The sequence below is a fragment of the Antedon mediterranea genome, chromosome 3 (genome assembly GCF_964355755.1).
Source record: "Antedon mediterranea chromosome 3, ecAntMedi1.1, whole genome shotgun sequence".
Lineage (NCBI taxonomy): Eukaryota > Metazoa > Echinodermata > Crinoidea > Comatulida > Antedonidae > Antedon > Antedon mediterranea.
The window spans coordinates 7,984,633-8,004,587 of record NC_092672.1 but is presented as its reverse complement, the minus strand read 5'-3'; the positions used below and the strand labels follow the sequence as shown (position 1 = coordinate 8,004,587).

Genomic DNA, 19,955 nt, shown 5'->3' with positions numbered 1-19,955 from the left:
TAGTATTAATAATTTAACTACCATAATATTATATTTATTTACTACTTACATTTACTATTGTATTAATTTATGATTATAATTATTTTACTACATTATTACAGTATTATTAATTTCACTTTTAAATAATATTACAAAATACTTTCCACATTTAAATGTATGTAAAGAAAAAGATATACCCATAGATTTTAAAATTTAACATAATAATATCTATATGTGCAGTTTATTCAGTTTTTTGGTAAAAAATAAATAAAACATCAAAAAACTTTATATACATTTAATAATGAAAATATGATATAAAAAATAATTTAATTTATGAATGTAAAAAAAAATATACAATATAGGAACACACAATTTATTGTGTCAGATACTGTACTTTCTTTTTAATTTTAATCTTATAAGTTTATACTTATCTATAGAATGATAAACTTTAAAATTAAAAAGTTCAGATAGACCTGAATATGACCTCAAGTTCAAAGATTGTACAGAATCTGAAAGGCTTTCTTTTTCAATATAAAACCTGTTGCCTTAAGCATGTATTGACCCAAAGATAGCAAAACAAAAGATAGAACAAGAAAGCAATTGAAATAAAGATCCTGTGAACTTGTTTACTCCCTCGTCAGATAAGAAAAGATAACTTTGTTGACCAAAGGATTTAGATTGGTCAAGAAAAGAATCAGAGAAAAAATTCCTTTTAAGATATTAGTCCCCATTCTTCTGCAGCGGAACATTCCGCAAGGACCCTGACCGATAATTTTTGTTTGATTTTTAAGATGGTGGTATTTACAATGTTAGTTATTGTTTTAAGTTCAAGGATGTGGCCTATTCAAAGTTATTCTCTTGATTTTAATAATTGTTAAGTTAGTAAATAAAAATAATTAAATTGATAATACAAGTTCAGCGGTCAGTGTTTGCTTATGTCTATGCTACAGAGTATGGTAGATATTCCAACCTTGTACGAACAAAATGTGACAAGGTTAAAAAATATAGTGAGTCACTATGTAAAGTTTACATATATTTTGGTCCTGAAGAGACCATTGCGATACTAAAAATATTTAGTGTCTCTAAAACTATAATTCCCTTAAATTATTGATAATTTTCAGTTATTTTCTTGTATTTATTATTGTTGAATATTTGTCAGGCAGTCTGCTGTAAGCGGGGCTGTAAGCCTGCAATTCCGATTTAGCTTATTATATTTAGCTTCCATCGCAGAAGAGAAACTTAACTGAAAGTCTGTACATTCATCTAAAGTATTTTTTAATTGTCTTTAATAATTACTTATCTAATATTAATAAAATTCATGATATATAACAAATTGTATTTTATTATATTTAAAAAAGTTAGAATTACATTGTACAATATTTTGATTACCTATATACTAATTCATATGTATTTATATTAAATTATTTCAAATTGCACTCGCAATGGAATACTGATTTGCAGTAGTTTTTACATTATTAAAGACAAAACTAAGTAATTAAATTTTACTGTGATATTAATTAATGTTTTATTAATAATTCAGCCACCATTTTCAAAGGTACTGTAAGCAGAGAGTAATTGCATTGTTGATTTATATTGTATTTGTACATTATTTTCCTTTCTTTAATGGCTTAGACATTATGTTGCTCTGTATAGATCATTAATGTACCTACATCAAACTCATTCAGTTCTCAAAGCCCTAGTATTTGCAAAGGACAAAAAGATTAGCAATTGAAAAAATCCGAAAATCGTTAGAAAGCGAACAGAAAAAGAATGAAAATCAAGACAGATTACGCAGCAATTTCTGTTTCCTTCGACGACGAGTAATAATTGATCCGCATTGTCAGACATTAAGCTTTCTAAAATTATGAAGCGTTAGCAACGATTGTTTTCAATCAACAATGATAAAATTGTTGTGTTTTTGTGCTTTTACAGGTGTTTTGAACCAAAAAATCAACAATTAGCAACAAAATTCCTAGTATTTTATATCTGCATATATTTCAAAGTGAAAAAAACATTACTACTGTATATTAGTTTATTCCACACAAAAATCATTACCGTATACACTATTATATATTTTCTTTAAAAACTTAAATTGTGTAGGCCTATATATACTTTATATAATACTTCATATTCATTTTTATTAAAAACTAAAAATATATGCAGCTGATTTGATAGGTAAATAAGACTTTGGCAATTTTCATTTCAGTGTGTGTTTAAATTATTTTACTATTTCCAAGCTTCATTTAAAATTATTTGTATGGTTTAAAAAACGCTGGTATTATAAGCACGAACCACTGATTTAAAGGAGTAGTTTTATTAAGATATTATTATTACATACATAAAATATGAAATAAAGGAGTAAAACACTAGTATTAAAACAATTACCCAGTAGAGAAAAAAAATAGAACAATGATACAGATAATAAATGTGAAATATGTTAATAATATCTGTCAATATTTGGTTGAAATTTGTTATTCGTATTCATGTCATAAGCACGATCTTCAAAAGCTAACAGAATAGTGTAATTGTTCTGTAACTTACCCACCACCGTGAAACATACACGTTGTAAGAAAAACCTAATTATGTCAGCATAATTTTTAATTAGATCCTTTTTAGAAAGTGTGTGTTTTCTCCCTTGTGGAGATAACCGATAAATAATTTCATTGTTTTCTTGATATTTATAGGAGAGTACAATTTAGTAAATTATGTTTAATAGTTTTTTAACTTTGACCAAGGACTGTTTTTTTTTCTATTATATAAACGAAAATATGTTTTCTAAATAGTAGTCAATAATATTAAATCTACATAATGGCCTATTTCAATTTTGATTTCATTCATTTTTTTGTTCATGTTTTGTGGAAATATATCTTTAAAAGGTCTACAAAATTTAAAAGAATGATTTCAACAATTTGATAAACTTTCATTGATCAAATGTTCATCATTGCTTCATCTTTTACAAGTAAATTATTAATATGAAACATGTGTTTTATGAATTTCAAATGGATTTCCAATTCATATTTATTTTATAGTGGTAGTCTTTTAAAGATAGCTTCTAGGATAAATACTTAGCATTCTTAAGCTTGCTTTTAAAGAACCACTTATCCTTGCTATTATCTGTTTTTATTTAATGATTTTTTTTTATGATGTACAATGTCAACACTGTTCTACAATTTGTTTGTGTCTATCAACAAAGTAATCTTATTTGCACTGTGTGTCTGTGTCATGCACCCTAAAGGTACGCTTTGATATTTTCCTTCAAGAAGAAAGAGACATTTATTAAGAAGTATAGTACAGGCTAAAGATTTTAAGAAGTGTTATAAGAATCTTTCAGGCTACTGTTTTTCTTCTGTTTAGCTTTTGTAATCTTGATGCTAGTGGGAAGAACATGACTTAGACTTGAGAGATGTTCTAATAGTCTTATTATAAAATGTTCTTCTTGGCCTTTGATTATCAAAACCTATTGTTCGCAGGTGTGTCTTCTTGTATAGAACTGGTATTACCCCTCAGGTGTATTACCTGGAACCCTGACCAGCAGAAGAGGGGCCTCATTAATTAGATACTCTCTATTGCAGACGTGATTTTATTCTCTATTCTACTGGGTTTTTATTTCCGTTGTCGCAGTTCGACTTGCCTTTAGGGGCAATATAAAGGACCTTAGTTTTGATAGCTTCGAATCTGCTTCTCTCATCTTTTATTATTATGGAAATAATTGGTCTTTACTAGGTGTTGTTTATGTTGCGATGTGGTGTATGGTACGCCTAAGGCCAAGTCTGGTCAAATACAATATTTAATGAATTCTTATCACCTTTGTTTTCTGTTACTGGATTTTTTTTAATGATTTTCAGTTTGCTTAAGTAGTTGAACTAGAGTTTATAGAAATACTGAATCTTTACAATTTTCTACAGTATTGTTAAATCATATGCAAATTATCATAGGACACTCTTATTATAAAATTATGTATATAAAGTACAATAAGTATTTGTTGTTTAAATGAAACAGTAAATGAGCAATAATTTTTATCCTAATGTCCATTTTTATTCTGGAGTTCCAGCAATTTGTTTGTGTTGAACATCAACTTTTTAAACGGAAAATAGTTTTTAGTTTATTCGATGGTCTGTTAGGCTACTTCCGTAGTGTCATCAAAAGTGTTAATTGCCTTATATATTGGTATCTATTCATTTTACTATCTTTGGTTTTAATTCAAACCAGGATTACTTCCTTTATATGAATAGCTTATAGTCATGAAAATAACGTTGAACTTTAGTCAACCAGCTATACACTTGTTATATTATTCTTTTTGTTGTTTAAATTCATTGGGTAATTTTGTGGTCAGTAGAATACAATGCATTTAACTTCTCTTCATTGTGTACCTTAATGTTTTTTTATTAGTTTTTAGTTGTTTTCTAGATAATAAGAGGAAGACTTGTATTATAAATTGCGATGCTTCAATTGTAAAGACTTTAAAAGAAACAATTTTCATTTTCTTTAATTGTTCATCTTAACTATGTAGTTAAAGTTCAATGACTTAAAAAGTGCATAGGTTTGGAGATTTTAGTTCGACTTCTAGTATTCTGGTATTTTTTTCTCAATTAAAAACCAACATATTTAATTTAGTCACTGGCAAAGTGGAAAATAAAGTTATATTTGATACAAAGCTATGAAGACCCATCTCCGGAACCGAGAGGATGGAGGTAGAATAATCTCAATTTTTTAAACATAACATTACACACTGTACGATCTGCTTCTACAAATTGATTCAATATATAATTCATTTTGTCCAATGTTAGATTGAATATAAAATATCTATTTTTTTATATTTCATGGTCTATCAGAGGTAACTCAAAGTAAAGAGAAAGATAAAATAAATAATAAAGAGAATTATTTTTATTTAAAGTTTAAATCTTCGTTTTATCTGAAATATTATGTGTATCTTCTGGTATTAATACATTTTGTTCATTATTTCATCATTTTGAAATGCGGTACAGTAATAATATTTTCATTTAAAATAGATTAAAAGAAATCAATACAAAAATGAATTTGACAATACACTTACTTTCTTATGATTGTCTGCAAATGTTCCTTTTTAATATCTTCGTTTATTGTTGCATTTTGCTGCTTTTTCTTTTCACTTTTATTGAAGATAAACAAGAAATTATTTTGTTTGCAAATTTCTTTATGGTGTTTTTAATTGGAAATTATATAACCGAGTATTTATCAATACATTTCAAACATCTATACATTGTCCTTTGTAAGTACTCTAAAGTTATTAACATTTTAATATTTATTCCATTTTTTGACTTATTGTAATAATATCATAATTTTCAATGATTGTTATTTTTATTAAATGCAAAAGATATCTTTAAGAATTACAATATAAGTTTAATTCAATATTAATTACTACCATTATCATAGAATCACTGATATTATACAAGTGTTTATTTTGTAATAATCCAAAGGATATTTAAAACAAATTAAATGTCAATTAAAGATATTAAATATTGTTGAATTGGGTAGTTAAAAACGACATCATATTTAGTGTCATTTGTGATTTCTATACTCATGAGAATTAAATATTAAACTGACAAAAGCATAGCTATGATCTATTCTTTGTGATTGCTTTTAAAATACTTGTAAATTACTAAAGCAATACGCATAATACGTTTATTATTTATCTAATAAAATGCCCTTCAATTTTACGTACGTCTGTGCCACACGACCAATACACCACAAAAGGGTTAATAAAAGGCATTTGATATTTGGATAAAAGTTATTACCAAATATAAAGATTTTACAACCAAATCTGAATATTTCTAGATATGTTATTTTAGTAATTAATACGAGTCTACAATTTATTACTGCTGTTTTGTATTTCCTAGCATCTATTCTATACTGTCTCAGTGCTTTCCTGAAAACTATTTTTTTTTAAACTTAACTTTTATTTGATTAGTGTTCATCTTTTAATCTGCAGAGAAACCTTACAAATGAGACATTTGGGACCCAACAAAGTGTCCACCTAATAATAGGAAGACTTCTGAATAGAGAATAAGCGTTGAGTGGAATTAGTGGAAATCTTAATTAGCAACTTCCAATTATTCATTGAATAAGAATAACTAAATAGTTTAATACTTTATTATAGACTACTAGACTAGATATAACATATACTGTTTGATTTTTAACATTTATCAGTTATTTCAAATTTTTTTCTTAAATTTTATTTTAGTAAATGTTTGATAATATAAACACTAATAATAAATGAGTTGCTATAGATAATGATAGTATTTCATTGTTTTTGACAATACACAAATATATAAGAACATAACTAAATTGATAACGATTGGAAACTGAACAATATGTTGTTTTGTATAGTTTAATCGGTTAATGCAGTATCTTTACCTGTCCTGTTGATATTCTGCAATTTTGATAGATGTTGTCTATTTTAACTCGTTTCTAAGCCTATGCGATTTGTGGGCTTAATACCCTGTCAATCTAGTGACTGTCTCTGCCATCGCTCTAAATAGTCTTATATTTTCCTATGCTTATTTACAGGTGTAGTTTGTTTTCTCTTTACCATTTCACACTTTTATTGAAAAGCTTTATTTATTAGCATTTATTCAAGGGAGCTTACCCATTTTAATACTTCTGAAAGTCTGTTTACAGTTCCAATTAACATCCAAAAAAACTTTTGTTTAAAAATGATTTTCTAAGCACTAATCAAACTACAAACAAACATAATACCACTTATCTTATCACCCTGCTAATTTATATCTATTTCCTCTACCCTTTTCTATAAGCTTAAATAAGTGGGGCCATATCTTATCACCTATGTCTTATTTTGACTGTTGTATTTGAATACTGATTTAAGTGTGGACAGCTTAATGTTTAAGTCCAAACATCAACTGTTCCTAATAGCCTTGCTCTTTAGTATGTTTGCTCATCTTTGCATTGATAATTAGCTATCAACTCCAGGTGATAATTGGTTAATGATAACAAAAGAAATCTTAGCCTACACTAGTCCACATTGGCTAACACTTTATCGCCCATTTTAAGACAGACCAGTGGCCTGTGTCTTCATTTGGTCCAGTGACTTGGCTGTGACAACACCATCCTGGCTGTTTCTTTTAATTGTTGGAACCTTGTGGAGTGGATTAAATTACATTGAAGAGCACTGAACTTGGTTAATTGCCTTCTCTACTTAAATTCAAAGAACTGATACTTAAACAATTATTGTTAGATTTTGACAAGCAACAAATAAATTTATGTGAGTACAGAGATCTACATTTATGAAATTAATGATAGTTATACATTTAAATCTGTGTTAATTTTTTAAATACAAAATTTAAAAAAAAAATTAATTAAAAAAATTGTGTTCATTAAATTTTTCTTGGAGAAATTGTATAATATAGCTTAATTCAAAAGATTTAAAAAAAAAAGACCAAATGTTGAAATAAAATCGAATTCTTATTGTTTCTATCATTGAAATGTTAAGATAGTTCCAACCATATCGGTTCACTATATAGTTTTTTCGTATATTTTATGTTTGCAATAAAAATAAGGATAAAAAATATTGAGCATGAAATGAAACTGATGATCAATGATGATTGAACTTGATGTAGCTAGGTCATAATGGAATATTAAGCGAAAGCAAATAAAATATTGGCCAGTTTGGCTGGTATCAGTCTCTCTGAGGACTAGTGGGGAGAAGTGGTACTGGTAGACGACTATGTTATCAAATCTGCCTCAACCAGAGTCTGTCTAGGTTTTATATTTATATCGTGTTTCGTTTTGCACTAACACAGAGTTGGCGTAGATATTACTTTTTCTCCCACATCTTAAATTTAACATGACACCTCAAATGAGCTTCACAGTTCGTAAATCTATGTAGAATTCATTCATCATTGAGTGATACTCAATAGAAGTTGTCTGTTGCTGCTGATATAGCAATGCCTGTCAGCCTGGGACAACACTTGGGAGAACACTTGGGAGAATACCTTGAATGATCTTTTGGCCAACTAAAAATACATAAAATGTCAGAAAACATGTTAGTCAAAATTGATGTGTACATTGAAAATTAATTATGCAATTTTTACTTTAATAGTAAAATGTATTTACAAGATTAATTTTTTACGAGCTAAGTTTATACAAACTATATATATATATACTAACAATTGTAATAATTCTCTGACTAGAGAGAATACTAACATTTTTTTCTCATTATTTTTACTAGCTAAGTTATTAAATTAAGTTTTTAATAATTATCAGAGAACACTTAAGTAAATGTTTTTTTTTCATAAGTTATACTAAATTAGAACAAATATAAAACAATTGATAAATGAATGTATATCTATGCCATTGGTTTGTTATGTTAAAGAAAACAGTTCGAATATTGTCTTTAAAGTTTTAGAAATTAACATTTCATTTTATCCTGTAAGGTAGCTTTAAAAATACAACCAATAGGATAGTAAAAATACTGTATTTACATGTGCCATTGATGATATCAACGCCAATAAATAATTCAAAATTTAATATCTTTTGATGGCATCATGAATTGCTTAAAGACCATAATCATTGTTTGTGTTAACTGATTTTCCCTCTGGAACTTTGACAATGGTTACTTTACACAGTTGAATATTTGAGGTAGTGGCGTATGTGTTACTTCTTTATGTGAGAATGTACACAAAGTGTTTGTACTTGTGCAACACAATATAAATCAAATAGGATTCCCATAGACTCTTTTTAGTTTGGAAAGTTCATTAAATGTTAGGTGTCAAAATGTAGTAAAGAATACAATGACTCAAATGTTAAAATAATCTTTTACTGTTTCAAAGTCTTGTAAATTTTAATACATTTTTCAATAGTAACATATAAATAGTATTTTAACATTGCCTTTTGAAATTTGATGTATTTTTCTTTGTTGTTTTATGTCTTAATTATACCAAGCAAAACAAATTTCCATTTTAAAGTGGACCAATAACATTTCTTGAATCTTATTTAGAATACATTATTATATTGACATGTTCTTAATATCAGGTCATATAAAAACAACTTTTTAAATATATATAAATTAGTAAGGAGAGAACAATTTGACCATGCTCAATGTCATATCATAAATTTAATTTAAATTCCCAGGATAGGATTGACATAGAAACCTTAAATATAACCCTTTCAACACTTTAGTTTACACCAGTGAGCTGTTCAGATCATGTTTTGTGTCAGTGAGTGTATGAGCAACATGCCATTACGTTACATACTACATGACTTCATCAACCAGCCTACCGTGTGACTAACAACTGGCATAAAAAATGCAGACATACTTTTGTACGATCTTTACATCACCTTTTACAATGTTTATAGTCCTTCTCTTAACCTCTTCTCCTCAACACATAATATATAACAAGTTTTGGTTTTTATAAGCTAATGATATTGCAAATATTTGTAGCACTTTACTAGGCTTTGAAAGTGATATTCTTGTTTATTTTGTTACAATCATACATCAAACACAAGCTTGACAATTATAAGGAACTATCCCATTAAAACTATATCTGCATTCTTCCCATTTCAACGAGTCACTAAAACTAAGAATAAAACACATTAAAAACATAACCTATCAACTTTATCTGCTTTTTCCCCATTTCAATGAGAGATGAAAACAGGCTTAAGAGCCTAGCCATCCAAGGAAATAAAATAGTTTGGTAATTTATGACATCATCATTATTTGCTACATGTTTACAAGTTAAACTTTTAAGATAGGTTCTTTTCATGACCTAGATATTTTGAAATCTTTTGTCTTTACATAGTTTTCTAACTATTTCTTCCTCATTTTCAAGTTTGTTTTGATAAAAGTTACTACTATTCAGAATGGACAACTTGCTTATTTTAGTAAATATATTACTACCACTTAATTTAAAAGCATTTAGGGAAAACATGAATCATACTGTACCTGTGTAATTCACTCTGTTCTCAGTTTATATACAAAGATTAGCCTAATTACATTTAACAGATAAAAACATGAAATGTGTTAATGTATAGATGTTTGTATAGGCCACTGGCGGTCATAACTGATAAATATATATAGTGAAATGTTGCTTCAAATAATAATTAGTTATGTATTAATTTTGGATTGACTGCAACATTTATATGAACAGAATATAGTGCAGAAAAACGAAAAAAAAAAAAATTAAAAAAGTCTATTAAACATGGACAACATACATTTTGTTAATAGTTTACTGATACCAATTCAATATGCATGTTCTCCATACTCTAACCACAAAAAAAAAGTAATTAGTTAATTAATTACAACCATTCAGAAGTATAACATATAATTGAGGTCAAAGTAGATGTAGTTAGTTAGAATTATCATTTATTTGAGGTCAGTAAAAGCAACTTGTGGTGATCTGTTTACAATGTGTTTACCAGATTGTTTTATAACAACTAACTGTGATTTATGTGGTGTATGGTGTTTAAAGTTGATCTTTCAATGGTAACAAATAGTGCAAAGTTATAACAATATTGAACCCCTACTAACACAGTAATCAGTGTAAATAGATATGCAGATTGTGTTAATAAAGTGCTGATGATTTATTGAGATGATATGCAATGATAATTTAATTGTAAATGTTTGTCTGGTTTATACTAAAATAATCATTAAAATGTTTTATTCAGATTTGTTTGTTAAAAAGAAATTTCTGAATTCATTTTTAGCTTTATTGAATACGCTTTTGTCAAGCACATATTCGTGCAATTACATTTACATAAGGATATTAAATAACATATAATTAATTAAGATATTAATTATACCTTAATCTATATAATTTACCTCAATACATACATATTTAAAGGAAACGCAAAACCTTTCCGAAATATTTTATATAAATAAACTGATGAAAAGGGATGTATACTTATTGTTACTATTACGATTTAAGTATAACTTTGCATAAGATGATACACACCATCACGTTTATCTAAACAATTGTAAGTTTATTGAAATAATAGAGCAAATATATATTCAAACATCCAAGAGCTCACCTGATCATGACAACATAATAGAAGCATTTCTTATTTCCCCCTTTTCTATCATATATTTCTTTTTATATGCCAATTTGTTCAATTTGAAAGTAGATATATCATATTATTTATTACTGTATTATGGCCACTGTGGATAGGGTGAGTGACTGGAACGTCTAGACTCTATTTCCTTGTATTAGATACTCGCTATGTTTATGCCACTTTGTAAAACTTTCCATTTAAATCCATCTTTCATCTTGTATTTTTTTTTTCTTTATTTGGCTGGTATATACTGTAGACCTAGTTTGCTTTTTGGAATTGAAGGAATTTTTTTCTTAGGTTTTATTCATTTACTTTAAAATCAGTGGCACATTTTGTCCTATAACAGAATAATTAGAACTTAGGTTTTACACAATTTAGCCAAGGGAGCTGAATTAAGTTTACTTATGAATTGTAAACATTTCAGTAATTTTCCTGTATTAATTATATTTTTATTATCTGGTTTCCTAAAAAGAAATTCAGTCGAAATACTTCAAGTATTTTAACAAATATAGTTGCTACAGCAGTTTAGAATAGTTATTTCCATTGAGTGTAATAATATAATAGCTTCATTGTTCAAAGCCGAACATGTTATAATTAATATTCAGTAAAATTGTTCTCTAGTCATGGGTAGATTTAAATATTTCCTTTCAATGCACAGTGAAGAAATCAAGACAACCAATCAAATCGATTGTTTTACTAGAGAATGTGAAAGTTTCCAAAGAGTTTATCATAATTTGATCAATAAATATATGCATATTAAAATTTCCCATGAATTGAGCAATCAGAGAAGCAGATGAAACAGGATGCCCTTGGGGCAATCTGTAAAAACTCTTGGTGGCGCTATACCAATATTGCTATTGGATGATAGGAGCATAGACCTTATAGGAGTTTGGATCCCCTGTTGTGAGTGACTGATTATATCGGCTGACTGGACAAGTCTGTTTAGAGTCGCTGGGAACACAAGTGAGTGTAAAGTTGTGGAGGCTACTCTTGTCATTTCTCTATGGTGGAGTCTTAGTACATGGAAAAAAACTTGTTTCTTTGTTGAAGAATTGTTTGAAGGTATTAGATTTAATTACTGTTTATACTGTATTTTGTTGGACTGTACATGGTGGACTTTATTTTCAAGTTTGAATAAGTATCTAAACATTTAATTATAAAGTTGTTCTCCTTTTGTTGATTGATAACAATACTTTATTATATCCTGAGTGTAAGATCTAATTAAGAACTTTTAATTTGATTGTTGTTTTATATAAGTGTTTGTATCATTGTAACTTTTATACAGTTTTGTTTCTATTAACTTTACTTAGAACTTTAATTTGTGTGTATCTACAATTATGATTAACCATGGTCCATGCCATAGAGAATTTGGTTATACATATATATCTATATTCTGTTAGTTTATTGTGTTGTAATACAGTCCCCATATACAGTCTATTAACACTAGGGATATCTTAGTATGTTTAAATTAAGCAATGTTAGAATTTTAGTAATTTGCCATCGAAGTGCTTCTATTAATGCATTGTTAATGTTAGAAGAATAGAAGTTATAACTTTCAGTTTCTGTATATTGTATATTAAGTATCTATAAACCTGCATAGAAGAAATAAGTATAGGTTTGCTTATTTGTCCATAAGTTACTGTATATATAGTAGCAACACAACTTGAATTCATAATTTTAGTATAATCCCATATATAATCAAGTTTAATATAAGTAGGCCTAGTTAGTTATACAAATGATACTATCAAATTAAAGAAACAGTTTTCATTTTTAGGATCATTATTAATATTATATTTGTATATAGATATGGGCTGAGTTTGTTATTGCTAAAATTGTTTGTTATCTATCATTATTTAAATTGAATTGTTTATTCCTATCATTGATATATACACATTATAATAGCCTAAAAAAAGCGATTGTTATTAATTTATTTCAATCAAGGATTTTCTTTATAGTTTACCCATTGTCATTGTGTATAATATGATAATAATAATTAATAATTGTTTAAAAAATAATTTGAGATACATTATTAATTACACTGTAGCGCTAAAATGTTAGTTTCTTTATATCGTGGAAAAAATCAGTTTTCTCAGTTTATATCAACTACTGTACTTGTTCATTGGTTTTGTTTTCCTATATCCATTGAAAAATGTTGGTATAGTATAGATTTATTTTGAATGAAATATTTTAAGACAAAGTAACAGCATTGATTTTCATCATAGCTTAATTTACAATGATCATTTATTTTTGGCAGTATGTATGTTATAAACATTTAGATGCAAAATTATCACTGTTATAATACTGTACGCTAATACTTGAACCTTATGTTAAGAAGGTCTACCAATAGCAACTTACACTATTTATTTATTTATTCTTAATAATTTTCTTAATAATTTTCAAGGTGTGTTGTTGTTTTACAAACAAATCTCTTTATCATGCTTTCATTCTTAATCATCAGATTGTTGACGAACTTGGCAAAGTACGGGGTTGGATTGACGCTAGTGAGCCAGATACCGGCAACTGGATGAAGTACATACGTAGTTCACCGGATCTGGATGACCAGAACATGATGGCAGTTCAAGTCGACCATAAGGTAACATACAACATTTTTTAACGAAAAATGACATTTACCAATTTTGTGAAATTTATATTAAATTACTCCTGTCAACGTACAAATTAATAAGCTTGTATTAAATGATTTTTATAAAACTTAAACAATGTATTACTAATTATATAAATATTTAATAGTCTTTGGTGTATTTCAATAAATATTGCTGTAAATCAGGTTTTCTTGTGTATATGATTGAACTTAAAATGTATATGCATAATAAAAACTATATAAAAGCGGCTAGATTGGTTTTTCTTTGTGGTTTAGGTTTTTTTCAGAGGAGATTAATTCCTGATAGATAATAATTGTTAATTCAGAAACAACAAACAATTAGCAGTATCATAGTTTATATTGTGTAAACATAGGCTGATAAATCAACTCTGTGATATTCCAGTCTTGGAATAAATAAACAACTAATTACTGTATGTGTAAACAGTACTAAAAGATAATATGTTTTTTTGTAATGTTTTATAGGATTGACAAACAAATCATAATGAAAATAGAATGACAATATATTAGTATATTAATATAATTGTAAAAGGTTATATTATTTTGATAATCGTATACTATTTCCAAATAATACTTCTTTAAAATACTACATTTTCTTTAAGGTAAAATTTTGTTTAAATAAATCAAGAATAGGCATGTGTCTTAATGTGTTCCATTATAAATGATTTTTCATCAGAGATTTGAAAAATTAACCTGTAAAATATGTATTTGTTTGATTTAAAGATTTAATATTATCTTATCTATATTATTTACATAGAAACTAAGTGAACTAAATTATAGCAAGTTTAAATCTATTTTCCCTCAGTTTTTATTATAACTGAAATTGTGTTTTTTATTAAAGGTTTTTTATAAAGTGGTGCGTCCAATTTGCACTGGTGAGGAGTTATTGGTAGGAAAGGACACAGTCTTACCCGAAAAAGAGCAATCAAATCTACCCGAGATAGGTAAATAATGATTCTTGTTATTTTTCACATTTTGTATCCACACTACATTATTGACTTTTTTATTTTGTTATATAATCTTTTTTTAATTGCATATTTTAAAAACTATGGTATAAAAAAAAAAACAATTTGAGAGAGAAGTCATGATGTAATAAAATTGAAGCGTCGAATCATGACATCCCTCTCATTATTTGGAGTATAGTTTTATATTATGTTACATATCAGTATTATGGCAAATGTAAGAATTCTTATATATACAGTATAACAACTTGCATTTAGTTTATACAAAATAAATATAAACATCAAATTAATATTTCCTAAATACGAAAATTTAAATTTTGTGATTTTTTTTTTCAGAAGAGAGAGTGTTCGTTTGCGAAGATTGCAATGAGCTGTTCACATCAAAGACTGCCCTCAGAGACCATGAACAATATTCATGTCCACGAAAAGATAAAGAATATAGTGACAATGAGAAAGGTAAATTTTGCCAAATTTACATTTAATGTCGTCATTAAATACAGTAGATAGGGTATAACACTCTTAAATTAAATGCGAATATAATTAATTAGGTATAAATGAGTAACAACTATACAATTATATTTTTAAAATTATAGATTTAAGTATATTTAATTAATTTAGAAGTTATTTAATACAAAAAATGTTGCTATAATATCATTTTATTGAAAAAAAAAACAGAAAACTAAACTGTTTGTAGCAATGATAAATTGCAAGTTACAGTACAAAGTTCATAATCTTGAAAATAGTAAAAAGTAATAGAATTTAAAAAGTTGTTAACAACAGTGAATGTATTTTAATCAATATTGTATAACATTTTATATAATGATGAGTAGTAATATGAAGGTTTTAAAATCAGGATTAACATTTATACTCGTTTTTTTCTACATTAAACTTAGTTAAAATAGTGTGACCTTGCCAATAATTGTTGTTGTCATAAGACATTAGCATCACAGCAAGAAAACGAAAGTCTGCAGCATCTTATGCAATAAGTGACAATCATTTTTATTTATGTTTTTTCAGAAAAAAATCATCTTGATAACAACAGTGATGAGGAAATGGAAAAGACCCCATCGATGGCTTCAGATGATTACTATCACCAATCTGAACAGAACCAATACGACGAAAGTCGAGAATTCAAATGCGAGTTGTGTCCGAAAACTTTCAACTGGAAAGCGAACTTGATCCGCCACCAATCTACGCACAATTCAGAGCGTCAATATTCTTGCGAGAATTGTAGTAAAGTGTTTACCGATCCGAGTAATTTACAGAGACACATTCGCACGCAGCACCATGGAGCCCGTTGCCACGCCTGTCCCGAGTGTGGAAAAACATTTGCCACAAGTAGTGGTCTAAAACAACACACACACATACACAGCAGTATAAAGCCATTTACTTGTGAGGTTTGCTTAAAGTCGTACACACAATTTTCTAATCTATGCCGACACAAACGAATGCACATAGACTGCCGGACACGATTAAAGTGCATGGGATGTGGACAGGTATTCTCGACTGTTACCTCTCTTAATAAACATCGCCGATTTTGTCATGGACAACAACTACTAAACAGCCAGTTAGCAGCCGGTATACCACTACAACAGAGCCTTCGTTCAGGGCCAGGTATGCTGCCTGGTGGGCATCCTATGGTTGGCAGCCTGCCAAACGGAGCCCTGCATCCTGCTAGTATGGCACATATGTGGAATGCAAATATTCATTTACAACAACAAGCCTTGATCCAGAATAGCTTATTAGCAGAGAAGGGACTTCCCCCTCAACCCTTCATGCTTGGCTACCCACCATTGTCAAAATCTCAACCCACTAGTCCTACTGAAGTAAGTAATCTTCAGAAGTCTCGACTGCCACCTTCTACCGAGGAATGGCTGAAACATTATACCACTCCAGCACCACAAACAAATAGTGATTCTGCTGATGTAAAATCTAAGGATCAAAGTCCAAAGAAAGTAAAACCTTCAAAATCGGAGAGTGACATCAGTGAAGGGAGTGATGTATCTAATGTCAGTACACCTGCATCCAGTGAACTTGACTCTACATCAGGCAGTGACTTAGACAGTGAAAGTGACGAGCATGTACCAAGAAAAGCTGCTAAGCGAGCTTTATATAACTCATCAAAATCTGCTACTAAAACAAGTGATTCACTGAAAGAAGAACATTCAAAGAACAGACCAATCTTATCACCAAGCGAGGGCAGCACAGCAGGAGCAGGTTCCAGTGAACCGATTAAAGCAATTGCTTCTTTTGCAGACAAGTATTTTGGTGGCCCTGGTGGTCCAATTTTCATGCCTCACATACCGTTTCCATTTATAAGACCTGGTATGCCGATTGATCCTCTCTGGGCCAGATCAATGTTTCTCAATGGTCAAGCAGCCGTTAACGGTTTACTAAAAAAACAAGAAATTCCATTTGATCTTTCTCGTAAGTCGCCAGAAAGCCCCAAAGAAGAAAAGCACTCTACAGAGGACCAACCACTGGACCTGAGTTTATCTGTTAAAAAAACTGAAGAAAAAGTCAGTACCAAATTAGAAGAGGAATCAAGAAAGACGCACATTTTTGGCGATTCCAAAAACAAGATCTCGCCAATCAACCGACTGATGAGTCTGCCATATCCTCGACCAATAATAATGGATCCCATGTACAGAGTGAATCATTTGGAAGGAAGCTCGGCCCCAAAATATTTGCGAGTTGATTATCATAATGAGCATACTGGGCGATCTTCTTTTTCTCCTATTCGCAAATTTGAACATTACAACGGTGACAGCGGCCTGATTAAATCAGGCACTAGTGCACCAAGTCAAGGCTATCCTTTTAAACATGTCATATATCAAGGACCTTCAAACAAAATGATAGTTCGAGGAAAAGATCGTTACACATGTAAATATTGTGGAAAATTATTCCCACGATCCGCGAATCTTACACGTCATTTGCGAACGCACACTGGAGAGCAACCTTACTCTTGTAAGTACTGTGATCGGTCTTTCAGTATTTCATCAAACCTACAACGTCATGTACGTAACATCCACAATAAAGAAAAACCATTCAAGTGTCCACTTTGCGATAGATGCTTTGGCCAGCAGACAAATCTTGACCGTCATCTTAAGAAACATGAGAATGACAAAGCTGAAGGAGGACCGTTTGTTAGCACTGAACTTAACGGGAAAGAAGATTCTTATTTTGATGAAATTAAAAATTTCATTGGAGAAATGGAAGATGACGAAAATGAAGATGGAATTGCTGAAAATGGACATAAAGAAAGTATTGATCTCAGTATTAAAACGGACGACGTACGTGAACCAGAGACATCGAGTGATATCGATGAAATGGCAATGAGTGGTGAGGAAGAACAAAAAGAAGATGGAGTGACCAACGAAAGCATAATGGATGATTCGTCAGAGGAAGAAATTTCTGACCAATCGAAAGTTGAGCCAATGGAATCCACTGCAGGACAGATTGATGTTGTTATCAATAAGAAGAAAGAGTGGCTGGCTAAATTTGAACCAGAAAGTAAAAAGTTAGGAATTTCTTCTGTCGCACGGGAGCCATCATCAACAAGTAATGGCAATGGTCTTCACCCACTTCCTCTTATGTCATACGGCACTAATCATCCTCAATCCGCAACCGCTGTGTAATGACTCTCTCTAATACAAATTAATTTATCATTTACTAATTAATATTACCATATTTTTGAGTTCATAAACATTTTTTTATTTAAAGCTGTACAATAAAAAACATATTTAATAATGTTTTATTAATTCATATATGCCTCACATTTTAAAAATAGGTTCATATTTTTATTTTTTAAAGCTTAATTGTAAAATTTATTTTACAACAATTAGTTGTGAAACATTCCACGTAAATGTTTCTAGTATATACGAATACTATTAAAATGTAAAATACAACTACCTCTAAACAATTAATAAACAACTCTTAAACTTTACTGGTCACACTAAAACATTTGAATAATATTTTAGTTAATAAATAAGTAAGCCAATTTATTGTTCTTTAAAGTATATTTATTTTGAACAAGCCATTTCAGTCTTTCGAATATTTTTTTTCTTCAAATTTTAAAACAGTTATTTTAAATTTAAATCAATTATTACTGAATTCATTTCATAATGCTTGTAAATATTTTGAAAGTGTCTGTTTTAAAAAATTGGAGATTTTAATTAATAATGAAATATAATCAATCAAATAAAACAAAGATAACTTTACATTAATGATGTAAGGTAGCCAGCACCCCAGGCTAAGCTGTGTCGATAGGGTAGGCGTATAAGCTTATTGTTTTAGTGTCAATGGAACCACCAATAACAACCTGTGCTATTTGTTTTTTATTTAACCATGCATTCCATGTTCATAATATTATATTATTATTATTATTATATTTCTAATAATCATTCATTGAAAGGTTGATTTGACCAAAAACTAAGGACCATATATTAAAATATATTTTAAAAGATTATTCCCAATTATTCTAATGCCTTTTGTCTTTTACACTAAAATTCCTTGATTAGTTTAATCTATATCTGAATTTCTCTTAATATATTACATTTTATATTTTTGCATGCCAACAATTTTTATAAAAAATTGAATTATGGTTGTATTGTTGATCAATCAATCAGAAATTAATAATCTAATAATTAGCATTTATCTAATATTTAAAGGAAAGGTTTTAATTAGTTACATTTTCTGGCTGAAATAATGTGAAACAATGTATATACATGGTACTAAATATGTCTTTTTTTATAATCCTTTTTTTAAACATTATTTAAATTTGCCAAAAGGAAAACCACTTGAAGTGGTGTATTTTATGTTAAAAAAGTTTAAATTTTCATTTTATTTCTTTCAATTTTAATTTTTTTAAGTTGTAGAATTAGATATTTTGACTCGCACAGTTTGTAGCATAATTGTAGAAAAAATGTAGAAATTTGACATTTAGAGGAAAAAGTATGATTTTTTTATGTAAAAAAATTGAATTGATTTTAGTCAAAAAGGAAAAAAGAAAGAAAAATTAAGAAAAAGTATAAAAATAATTAGAAATATGATCTGGAACATGAAACATATTAGTTGTTGAAATTCTAGTAGATAATACTATGCAAATAATGTATTAATTTTGTTAATATGATAGCAATCACGTAACTATACCTTTATATTTCTGGTGCCAAGTTGTATTGTGTCTGTGTGCCTTAGGTGGTGTCTGTGATCATCAAACAGGGTGGATAAAAAAATTGGTTCACTTACGGCCTATTAAAAATGCTTGTAAATATGAGACCAGATTTAAATTTGTAAGTGTTGTCCATGGAATAAATATAAAATTGTACTTAACTGTAAAATGATCAATAAGCAAC

At 28.7% G+C, this 19,955-nt stretch overlaps 1 protein-coding gene across 4 annotated transcripts in view; it reads left to right on the top strand.

Annotated features, from left to right (window-relative positions):
• Positions 1–19,171, top strand: part of LOC140044750 (histone-lysine N-methyltransferase MECOM-like) — a 110,849-nt gene extending 91,678 nt beyond the window's left edge. For 3 of the 4 annotated variants that reach the window (XM_072089394.1, XM_072089396.1, XM_072089397.1), the window contains 4 exons: positions 13,481–13,615; positions 14,481–14,583; positions 14,938–15,057; positions 15,619–19,171. In XM_072089394.1, coding sequence (XP_071945495.1) covers positions 13,481–13,615; positions 14,481–14,583; positions 14,938–15,057; positions 15,619–18,239 — 2,979 coding nt within the window. In that variant the 3' untranslated portion in view covers positions 18,240–19,171. Of the gene's footprint in view, positions 1–11,887; positions 12,085–13,480; positions 13,616–14,480; positions 14,584–14,937; positions 15,058–15,618 lie in introns of those variants that run through there. The other variant, XM_072089395.1, reaches the window with a different exon arrangement.
• The last annotated feature ends 784 nt before the right edge of the window (positions 19,172–19,955 follow it).